The sequence below is a fragment of the Xiphophorus couchianus genome, chromosome 5 (genome assembly GCF_001444195.1).
Source record: "Xiphophorus couchianus chromosome 5, X_couchianus-1.0, whole genome shotgun sequence".
In the NCBI taxonomy this organism is placed as follows: Eukaryota; Metazoa; Chordata; class Actinopteri; order Cyprinodontiformes; family Poeciliidae; genus Xiphophorus; species Xiphophorus couchianus.
Window position 1 is genome coordinate 11,999,982 of NC_040232.1, and position 11,946 is coordinate 12,011,927.

At 39.3% G+C, this 11,946-nt stretch overlaps 1 protein-coding gene across 6 annotated transcripts in view; it reads right to left on the reverse strand.

Annotated features, from left to right (window-relative positions):
• rbfox2 (RNA binding fox-1 homolog 2) overlaps nt 1–11,946 on the reverse strand; it is a 50,208-nt gene extending 38,262 nt beyond the window's left edge. For 5 of the 6 annotated variants that reach the window (XR_003595384.1, XM_028016483.1, XM_028016482.1 and 2 more), the window contains exon 1: nt 10,851–11,946. Coding sequence is in view for 5 of the 6 variants with exons in the window: in XM_028016483.1 (XP_027872284.1) it covers nt 10,851–11,102 (252 nt within the window). In the remaining variant the exon portion in view is untranslated. The remainder of the gene's footprint in view (nt 1–10,850) is intronic. The other variant, XM_028016484.1, reaches the window with a different exon arrangement.

An 11,946-nucleotide genomic window follows, 5' to 3' on the forward strand; every position in this document is an offset into this window, starting at 1 on the left:
TATGAATCTACAGCATATGTTTTTATATTCAGCACAGACAGAAGTGCAACTTTTTCTGTATTTTTAGGAACATTTTACAACTCTACGTATATAGGTGCTTCTATTCAAAATAAATACTGGTACATGTAAACCATGATCCATACTTATCCATGATTGAATTTAATTAACTTTTGCCCATATAAACAATATATTTTCTATTATTTAATCCAAATACAAGGAATTTTGTGCATGTAAACAAAACTACAAATGTGATGGCAGTTTAAAATAGTATTTACAGAAACCACTATGACATTTTTAGGATTGAAATTGTTTCAAGGCAGAAAAAGTCCATTAGTTTCAACCTTTACTAGACTGGCCATACGCTTCATCCTTTAGGACCAACTAACCTGGAATTTCTCTTAGTGAAGATGCCAAGACAGCTATCTACTGCAGGTATAGCATGGGCCAGTTAATGATATCAAGGTTTAACATTTATTATTTTTCTAGATGTTGTTTTAAAACAAGTAAAATTTTCCACATTACTACTGCAAAAGCATCATGAGATGCCAAAAAAGAGCCAGAGCAACTGGTAGTACAAGACTAAAATACGACTACTGCACTTATCTTTATAAGAAAGAAAATATAACAATCTGAAAAGCTACCAGTAAAGCTAAAAAGACAGAATCTTATTGAGGAAACTATAACAGCGCAATCCATCATTCCTAATAATGCTGTTTAAAAACTATATTTGGCCAGTCATGAGTGCTTTGCATGTTCAGCAGCTGCCAGCAGGCTCTCCTGACAAGCCCAACCAATTAACTTGCTTAAATCAGTTTCTTATGTTTTTTATATGAAGACTAGGATGCCAAAATGGCACAATATGCAAGTGTATAAGAAAAACACAACTGAATAAAGTGGATATTTATTCTATTTTTAAGACTGTCAAAATAATTATCAAAGCATTATCATAAACTCAATTACGAATGTGTTACATTATTTTAGCAGCAAAGGGAATAACTATGCATTCTCCATATTTAAGAAAGCAACTGGATCATGTTAAATAGGTTTGTTTATAATTTTGTGTTTAGTATCATCATGTTGCTCAAGGTTGCCCTCTGTGCAAAGAACCTACGTATGGCATCTGCTCTAAATTGCTCTAAACTGAATTGAAACTATAGCATGAGAATCTCATAAGTCTCCGTGCTTCTTAATATATCTTGGGACCAACTTTATGCAGACTCATAATGTTGTTGTTCCAGCTATTATGTAAATGTATTTCATTAAAAAGAAGACTTATCACAGCAATTATAGCACACTCGGAAAACAGATTCTCCTGTCTCTGACTTCATATTAGGAGATTACAAAACATCTCCGCTCCTCCCTCTTCTCTCAGTCCATCCTCCTCTGATTTTCCTTTCATGTGGAACCAATGTCCCCTCGTCTGCTCTGTCCCCCAGGGTGGAGGAGGGGTGGGGGGGGCACTTTGCTCTGCGTACATCGCAGCTTGAGTTGCCTGATTAATACTGGAGCCATCTCACTCTGGACCCCATGAGGCCATTTCACTAAAACTGAGCACAATGTATCCAAATGTAAGAGGCAGAAACGAGGAAGAGGAAGGAGCGGAGGAAGAGGGAGCAGGAAGCGCCTTCGTGATTGAAAAATACAGCTTGTGCGAGTCTATCTCGGAGCCAAAAATGTACTTAGTGATCTGGCTTTGGGAGGTAGAAGCTCTAAATAATGAATCACCTCTTAGAGGCTTGAATAACATGAATAAAGTATAAACCGTCTTTTGCAACGAGGGCAAACTCCGAATGCAACACACTGCAGGTATGGAGGAGCAAAACAACACCCGGAGAGGAGACGAAAAGGAAAAAAGAAAAGATTTATGGAGCTGCACGCTGCGTGGAGGTAGAGGGGGGTGCTGGGTGAAAACACACATCTGGAAACATCTGGAACTCATATGTGCGAGACACTGAATATGGAGCCGGCGATATAACGGAAAATGGACAGGAAAAAAAAAGATTGAAGGAGCAAAGACAATGACTCATACATGAGCGGAGTCATGTGCTTAATTTCCTTAAGGACCCGAGAGAGCTTAGATGAAGGAGGGAGGGGGGTCTGTGTGGAAGAAGCACAACATGAGTGAGTCTCACTCTCACGCTCCACGCCACACTTACTTACACTGCATATGAGAAACAAAACAACTGTGTATGTCATGCAGTCATGCTTGATTATTTGAATTCTGCTGGCAACAAAACGAAGCACGGACGATTCCTGCCTGGGAGGTGGTGACTGGGTTATTTTTGCACCGATTAGAGTTTTGTAGCCAATTCCTGGTGTTGTCAAGCTTTTTAAAGTTAGCCAATTTTGCTTTTTTTTTTTTTTTTTTTGGCAAGAACTGTAAAAACAGCATTACATTTTTCCAAGCCTCTTAACTATTTGTATCAGTAGCAGAGGCTATGTTACACAGTGTGTGGGGGAGAGAAAACTTAAAAAAACAATGATTGCGTAATGATGTCTTTAGCCTCTGGCATTAGTGACAAGTGCAGCTAACAAGTCTAGCCTTTTGAAAAGGCTGTGTCTGTGCATTCCTCGAGGATGTAGAGCCCAACCTTAAATCAGATTTTCAAAATGCTGCCAACATTTACAAATCAAGTATATTTCCATATTGACAGACTAAAAACTCAAAAGCCTAAAATATTTGTAAACTTTGCTCTCCTTCATTAAGTTTCCTGCTGAAAGTCTTGCTCTCTCTCGCTCTCCATCAGCCTGAATGAACGACAGACAGCTTATAGTCGCAACTAGCTTCTTCATTAAAATTGTTTTTTTATGCTTTTTATGACTTATTTTCAAAACACTTTACCTATGTTGGAAATATCCAACTTTGGTATTTTCTCAGTGCGACACACTAAGGTTGTTTTCACGCCTGATAGCCCAGAGACTTGGTTTGATTGGGACCAAAAGTGCACATTTTCAGCTGGTCCAGTTCGCTTTTCAACTGCATTGTGTCAAACAAGCCCCATTAATTGAGAAACGAGCTCACCCTCTCACTTGTGGTAGGGTGAATCACTACCACAGTGATATCACTGAAAGCAACGACGCAAAAACCTCAGAAGACATGAGTGCAATCTCCTTCTTTGCAAAATGTAAACAAAAATGGAGTGAGCATCAGGTTTTAGCAATTGTTGGTTTTCTCTTTGGTCTTTTAAGCCTCTCGCATTTGTTTAGGTTGTATTTACCCAGAATGTCCTACACTATAGTCCGCTTCCTACATTTGGAGCAGTCTCTAATCCACTTGCATCCACATATGCATTCAAACTATGCTAGAGCTCACTTCAGCTGAAATGAGACCTAGGTTTTTAGGTGGACCCGCATTGGCTGTCCTGGTCCGAATCAGAGTTTGATTGCAAATTTACACCTCCACAAACAAACTGGACTTTCTAGGCAAATGAATTAGAGTTGGATTAAATCAGACTAAACAGGGGTGGTGTGAATGCACTGATAAGTATCAGATATGAGTTTCTGACCGGCAGAAAATCAGTCAGTCTTGAGACAAAGCAAAAAATCATTCTGTACCTGTCATCAAGCATTTTCAAGGTGCATTTCCAGTTTTTAGGAGAGGGTGTGGAGGCAGGGAAAGCTGCAGTGAATCAAGAGAAAATAAGAAAATGACATGAAGACAACTGATTGTCTTCAGGAGACGGGGGAGGAGGAGAAATGGCTGTACAATCTATTGAACACATCAACCCCAGTGCTCCAGCAACCACTGCAGGTCACAGCAGGTGCTTGATGGTAAATCTGGTCACAGGACCCATGTCTATTATGATTGTGCCCTGGGTCAGCTGCTTTTCTGAGGAGGAACCACTTTTCATTACCCTCAGAGTTAGCTTTCCTTGTTGCAATGCAGGAGACCACATATACTCAGGAGGATGTGAATGTACTGTTTCCACAGCACGTATGTGCTAACCCTCCAGACAGCCAGCCCAGCGATCTGAAGTTTGTTTTCCCTTAATACACCTCACATTCCTTCGACTTTTCACAGTAAAACTACACGTGCTTCCTCAAGGGGATGTTGGCTGAAGTCAAAGTGGATCTTGGAAGCTAGCTTGACACTTCGGGAATCAAGATAATCACAGCAGCATCAGCTGCCAAATCACGTGCTACACAGCGAACACCACGGTTCATTGCACTGATCTTAAATAGAGAAAGAAAATACAGAATTTATTTTTCCCCCAATAAATTACTTCTGATCTGATAAAACAGAATCAACATTTGCTTGTTGTTGTTTACTGCTCATGATAATTGCACATAATTATTTGCTCTGCCTCACTGCAACATCATTTAAGTGAAAGTAGAAACTGAAATGTGGCTTCTGGGAATAACGTCAGTGGCTGTATATGGAAAATACTGCGGCCAGTGCTCTGCGCTGACACTTTAGTGGGATTTTGATAAATGTGCTGATAAAATTGTTAGAAAAGTCTTGGATTGGGTATCACACTGGCTTTAACCCGTCAGCCTCCTGGTGTGCAACTTCAATAATGTCTAATTGCTGACTGGAGCAGGTAACTTAGCACAACAGTTTTCTTTCCGTTTCTTTTTCTTTGTGTATTATGTTTCAGCTAACTTGCAGAAACTACAGCAGATACATCCAGGATTATGTAGTGTTGATATCAGCTTCAAGAAAAGTCTGTATTACAGATATGTTTCTCTTCCATTAGGCTCAAATTTCTGTAGAAAAACAGATTTCTGTTAGCAGTCTTTTTCATAAACAAACAGTTTTTAAAGTTGCAGACTTGGCATGGAGCAGATCAGGTAAACATTGTATTGTCAAAAGTATTTGCTAATCTACCCTCAAACACATATGAACTTGAGTGACATCCCATTCTTAATCCATAGGGTTAAATATGACATCGACTAAGCCTTTGCACTGATAACATTTTCAACCCTTCTCTGAAGGTATTTCATAAGGTTTAGGAAAGTGTTCCTGGGAATTTTTGACAATTCTTCCAGGAGTGCATTTCTGAGGATATACACTGATGTTGGACAAGATAGTCTGATTCATACCCTCTGCTCCAATTCACTCGAATGGTCTTCTGTCAGTTTAGGTCGGGAAACAGCCATTCTTCCACACCAAAATTTCTAATGTAAATATTTATGCATCTTGCTTTGTTCCAAGCTGCACAGTCATGTTGGAACAAGAGGGAGCCATCACCTAGCTGTTCCTACAAAGGTGGGAGCATGAAATTGTCCTAAGAATCTCGGTATGTTGAAGCATAAAGAATTCCTCTCACTGACAATAAGGGGCCAAACGTAGCTCCTAAAAAACAGCTCCCAGCCATAATGTTTCTTACTGTTCCAATGGTTTGAGGTCTGAATGAGATGCCAGAACTGACAAACTGAATGATTTACTCTTGTTTAGAACACAGTAAAGTTAGGTTGTTTGAAATGATTTGTGGTTGGAAAAATATTAATAATTGTGGTGTGAAAACTAAAAGAGAAAAACAACAACAGTCTTCTTGAGATAACACTTTTTTGAAAACTACAATAAGCAAGTTACAAGCCAACAGTCTGCCAAGCAGCTAACTGAACAACCTGACTAAAAAACATAGTTTTACTATATCCACAGCAACAGTTATTGGGGGTTTATCTTGTATTTTTAAGTCCAAGTATCAATATGATAAATAATATAACTATAATAAAAAATTTATATTATTTCTTGCAGTGGTAGAAAAACTGACTTTTTTTAAAATAAAAAGAACGTCAAATTATATATTTATGGATTATTCATTAAAAATGCTAGTGGTAACATCATATTTTTAATCAAGGTTATATTGTGAGAATCTCATATTCATAGTGCAGACCCTCAGCCTCAACATTGACAGCTAGAGTGGAGCAATATCATGTGAGTAAAGGTAGAGACTGCATTGCAGATGGAAAATTATTGACTATGATGAAGCAAGAAGGTTATCAGACCAAAGGAGAGAGAGAAAAGTGAGAATGGCTTCTAAGGCCCTGACAAGATCTTGTCTCTCGAGACAACAAAAAGCTGTGATACTTCTCATAAAAGTGAACTCGGTCTTGCAAATTGCTATCTAGTTGGTATACTGTCTGTTAAAACAAGTGGAAGCTATTATTAGGAGCCCCATATATGAATGTGAGCACTTTGTGGCTCCTATTTTGAAAAACAAAATGGAAGCAGCTCTTCAACTCTTCCATGTTGTTCATGGTTAAATATGACAAAGCATTACTCTCCGTACGCTGGGTAACAAACTTAGCACCAGATTCATACCTTCTATGTTGTTGCAGGTGGAAAGGTTTTTGAAAACAGCCATTTTTACAGGCAATTTGAAATCTTAAAATAGAAAAACTTGGAAGAAAATGACTAAAGAAGGCAAATGTTTTCAAAGAAAAAGTGATATATATAGAGAGAGACAAGAAAAGAAAAATCTGTCAAAAAAAGGAAACTGTATGCAACCTGCAATCATTTAACTGCTTTTATTCAAAAATGACATTTTGTCTTGTTAAACTGTTGCATGCATGGTTTAATGTTAAATCCTGTGGTGGTATTATGACCCCCTGAGACTCTTTTTTTGTTACTGAAAGCAGATTTTGAAAGAATGTGATAAAATCTTGTTTTCTGAGCTAGGTGTATTATTACACCCACCCCTGATTTTACCTAAAATAAACAAAATGCATTAATGCAAATTGGGAAAGAAAAAGTGAATGTATTTAAGTACAAAAATTAAATGCACCAGAAAATTGATTTGTCATCACTACTATCAACTTAGCTGGGTGTTTCAGGTTAACATAATCTTTTCAAATAATTACAGATTAGTACTTTTTTTTGTTTTTTACTCTATATGATATACTGGGATTATCTTCAAATGTGGACGAAAAAGGCTCAAGAAGAACAGAACCTTAATTCTTAGAAAAAAGCTATGGCTGCTTTCTTATTTTCAAATAAGGACGTCTTATTATACTGCTATGCACCAGAAACACAGCAGGAGCAACACATCACTCAGCTGCAGTTCATATGGGATGATAACTACACTTTAAGCACATCGGCTCCTCAGCAGAGGCGCATCCCAAAACACTGCTGCTACCTCAGAAATGCAAATCAGTCCAAAGGTTTTCCCCAGAAATTTATAGCAGCCCTGAAAAATAAAAAAGGTTTTCAATCTGGTGGATGAGGACATTTTTCTTACTGATGTTTTCGTGCTGTGGCTAAGATAAAAGCATGAATGGCTGAACCACATACATTACTGTTCTGGTCTAGTCATTTGTCCTCTGGGCTGCCACTCCAGGCAAGTCCTTATTAGGATCGAGAGAGCCCCAATTCCTACACAGAGCGACAGCATAACACCAAGCACTCTACGGCAGGCCAGACGGATATCGAAGCCGACAATCTCCTCTCAACATTTTCAATGATCTGGCTTGAGCTGAAGATGAGAGGTGTTATAAATCCCCTGCCACCCTGAAAATAAAAACAGGACTTCCCCCAGCGCAGCGCATGAATATAAAGTAGACTGATTATATGTTGTGAAGTCAGCAGCAGTGAGCCAGACACCAATATAAAATCCAAACCCTTGGTTTTAAAGAACAGCTCAAACTCCTGTTAGACCCCCAGCCGTTAATTTGGCCGCATTAGCTGAACATTCAGTCACCTCCTTCATGCTGCACTGATTTAGCAATGCTTTGTTGCTTAGCTAAAACTCTGCAGATATGATTTGACAGAGCATTTCCACCCCTGCACATTGATGACATCACACCAAGAAAAAAAGAAAAAAAAAAAAAACAGTAACAATGACCGAGTGGGTAAAAATCTCAGTGGTGGCATTAACATATTACTCACTACTCAACCACACCCAAATGTGCTGCCTTTACATTCAGGTTAAAGTTAAAATCTTGCCATAAAAAAAAAAAAATCTTGCCGTAATGTCAGCAATAAAGGTTTTTCTTCTTCTTTTTTTGCTTTGCATGAAGAATGGAAAGGATTAAGTAAGGGGGGGACTCTGTTGCTTCTGAGAGCTGGGGCAGCTGTAATATTTTCCATCCCTGCAGATTAGCTTAACAGACATTTCTCTGCACTTTCATACGGCTTTCTTGGAAACAAGTTTGCAAAAGTCGGAAAACTTAAGGTCATTTAGCAAAGTTTGACTCTAGAATATTTATGTCATCACCAGTTTGGAGGAAAATAAATACAGTACCTTATGAAAGTAAACGGAAAAAGTTCAAGTAAACCACTTTTTTCCAGTAAGAACAACACATTTCAATGTTTTTATTTAGCTTTTTTATGTGACAAGACCACCACAAAGTGGCACGTCATTTCAGAGTGGAAAGAAAAGGTTATTTGGTGGGGCTTTTTTTTATTGAAAAGTGTGGAATATATTTTTATTTAAGCCCCTGTACTCTAACACCTAGTGAATAATCCAGTTCAACCAACACTAGTGAACAAGGCACTGTTAAGAGAAAGGAATGGGACGATTTTAGACAGGTTATATTCTCAACCTGTCTAAAACAGGTTGAGATATAAAATAAAACCCAAATCAATCAATCAAAAAACAGACAGAAATTAGCACAACTACTAATTTAGTAAAACATGCCCATCTACCTAAACTGACAGGCTGGGAAGGGAGATAATTATTCAGAAATGAAGCGGAGAAGGAAATTGTAACTCTGGAGGAGCTGCAAATATCTGAAGCTCAGGTAGAAACCATTAACAGCAGAACTGTGTTTTTCTTGTTGGTCCATATACAAAACAATACATATGTTCCTGCCCTGAACGAATCATCCCCCTGGTGAAGCGTGAGGGTGGCAGCATCATGCTGGAAGATGACACTAAATACAGACCAATCCAGGAAGAAACTCAACAAAGAATCTGAGGCAAGACTAAGAAAAAAAAACAGATAAACTGAGCTCAAGCTTTTTCATAAAGGCAAACAAGCTCTCCACGTGCAAAGCAGATATACATATCGTTTGTTTTGCTTTTTGTTTTAAATTTATTTTGTTTGTTTATTCTTTTATTACACTATGTTCAGTAAAGTCAAACCAAAAAAAATACATACCCTGAAAAACTTGCAGGAAAAGGTAGTTCTGAAAAGATTGGCTGAAAACAAAACGATGCGACTCTTCACAGATTTGTAAAATCATTTGAAAATCATGTGTAATTTTCTATCTAGTTCATAATTATGTACTACTTTGAGTTGGTCTGTCAAACACCTTGAAGTTTGCAGATTTGTTACAAAATATGAGAAGGTTTGAGGCTCCGTCTTCAGTTTTTTTTAAACACAATAAGCTTTAACAATAATAAATGTAAACAAGGAGATGATAATATGTCTATTAAGGAATTTCTTTCAAAGTCAAGCTTAAATTAACTGTTGGAGTCTAAATTTGCAGCTGTTTATTGCTCTCCATCTTCATTCTAAATTAATTTTCTGATCCTCTAAACAAATTAATATTTAATTTATAACCTGTCAGAAGTAATACACCGACAACCATCACATTTCACAGTGATGACATTATAATGTACTTTTTTCAGCTGAAAGGCTCAAAACTATTTTATCAATTCTGATTGAAAAATTATTGTACTAATTGATCATACTGGTGGCAGCCAATTTGAGAAGCTCCAAACAAATAATATTAATCTTCATTTACTACCCGCTACAAATATCTGGGCATCCACTTTGTTCTTTTTTTTATTCTTATTTAAAGATTATTTAAATAAGAATCTTTGATCCCTCCAGTATCCACAGCGATCCCATAAGCTGGAAACAAAGCCTCTTTACTGCCATTGATAGTGCAAATCTGCTCCTGCAGAACCAACAGAGACTGCCTTTGAGGGGGGTGAGAAGGGGAGAGGGTACCTTTCCCACTCTCATTTCCAGACTGTCCAGCCAGGCAGTTCGATACGTTTTAGAGCCCGAATGCGATTGATCCGACCCCCCCTCACCCAACACACACATACATACAATCCCCCAATCACATGTGTAAGTGCATTACAGCAGGCACTGCCTGTCAGCACTCACTAGACAGGACGGCGATCTGAAGCAAGCCATTTAGTTTTCCCAAACAGGAGCAAACAGGCCACTTCACCTCCATTACTGGCTCTTTCAGTGGTGGAGAAATTGCTGTCTGTCTTCCAGTGGAGTACTTCAGCCTACATAATTCACTCTAATGATATCCCGCACATCCCTCTGCCCTTCGGTGATGCTCTTTTAAAAACAAGATACGGCCATTTTTGGTGCACTGAGGCCAAGACAGCTCTATTGTCATTTACTTTTTTATTGCTTAGTATAAATCAGATAAAGGTTAGAGACATACTTTGATGCATAAATAAGTATAAACTTTATATTATGTTTTAGACTCTAAATGTCTCTATAAAAGGACATGCAGCACTTTTCACCCTTAGCTTTGAAAAAATGTTTTACAAAATATTTATAGAACAATCTGAAGGGAATCAGAAACCGGTACTGGCTGAGGAAAATGCTGATATGTGCATCTCTAGTTCATACCGCTAACCCTACACTGGCCACATAATTAAAGGCTCGGTTTGTTTACATTGTCCACCCGGAGTTGTGCTTTAAGGATATTTATCAACCAGATGATTTTGAAAAGTTATAACAGGATGCCTGAGAAGCAGCCTGATGGAGAAATGCGTTACATTGTTACAACTCCTGCTTCGTATTAAAAGTCAACTCAAGGCATGTGTAGCTGTGAAACGTGGTGGTATTTCCCTCCCAGCTGGTAATGGAAGCAGCACAGTGCATGCAGGGCCTTCTGCTGCAGCTCCAACAACAACCATCACTTGGATAAACATGTTGAATAAAATCAGTCTTACTGTTCTTAAAATATGAATCGCCAATTGTCCTCACCTGTCCAATCTCGCCGATCCCTCCTGAGCCGTCGATTCTGGGGCGCTTGCACTCAGCCCCAGTGGAGTCCACCAGAGCGGCCGCCGTCTGTCCGTCGGGCTCCGGGTCTCCGCGCTTCATGCCTCGCACGGCTCCTGGAGCACCGGACGGGTTGGCGTGAACCCCGGCCATGGTCTCCAGCTCCCTGTCCCGGTCTATGAGAGCCCGGGACACAGGCAGCATGATGGATGCAACGTCGGTCGACATTAACATTTAAAAAAATCTTCTTTTGTTCCTTTTTTACCCGAAATAAACCGAGGCTAAGACCGCCTACTTAATTTTCTGCACCTCCGTGCCTTGAGCCTGACGGTGGAGGATAATAAACGTCTTAATAGGACAAGTTTTTTTTTTTTTGTTTTTTTCTAAGTTGGGCCTTTCTACAACCCCCCTAAAGAGTTGACGTCTGTAAGAAAAAAAAATTAGCAAATATCTAATAGCCAGCTTTGTTTTTACTCTCAGCAAATATGAAAATGTCCCTGTAAAATAAAAGCAGCTTTAATTTGAAGCTAAGCAGGTAGCCCCTCTGCTGTCCGTGTATTTATTTACTGCGGGGCTGCCTTAGAGGCCTGCCTTATTTCAGACCATAACAAAACCAATTAAACACACCAACTGACTGCTGAGCTCAGTTTTCGTTTGCCCCGTCTTTTAAGCCTCCTCCTCCTCCTCTCCTCTTACCGGAGCCGAGTGTTTAGAGAGCGGAACACCGACAACAGCCTACCGCAACCTCAAGACGAAGAGCCCCTCAACATGTCTTCCCCGTCGCCTTTTTCCTCCCTATCAGCCACAGAGAAGTGGTTCACTGAAAGTCAGCCCTCCTCATGAGCTCTTGTCCATGTTAGTCCGCAAGAGGGGGGGAAAAAAAGCTTTCTCTGGCTTAAAGTGGGGGAAAAAAAACAACCAAAAGGACGGACGCACAAACGGAGGGACGGATAAACGGACGGAGGGGCTGCGGTGTTTCCTTCTCCCTCTCTTGGTTATTATTTTCTTCCCTCTCCCCGTTTTTTTCCCGGCGGTGTGTTCCTGTAGCGTGTGTGTTACAGAAAGGAAACTGTCCTCC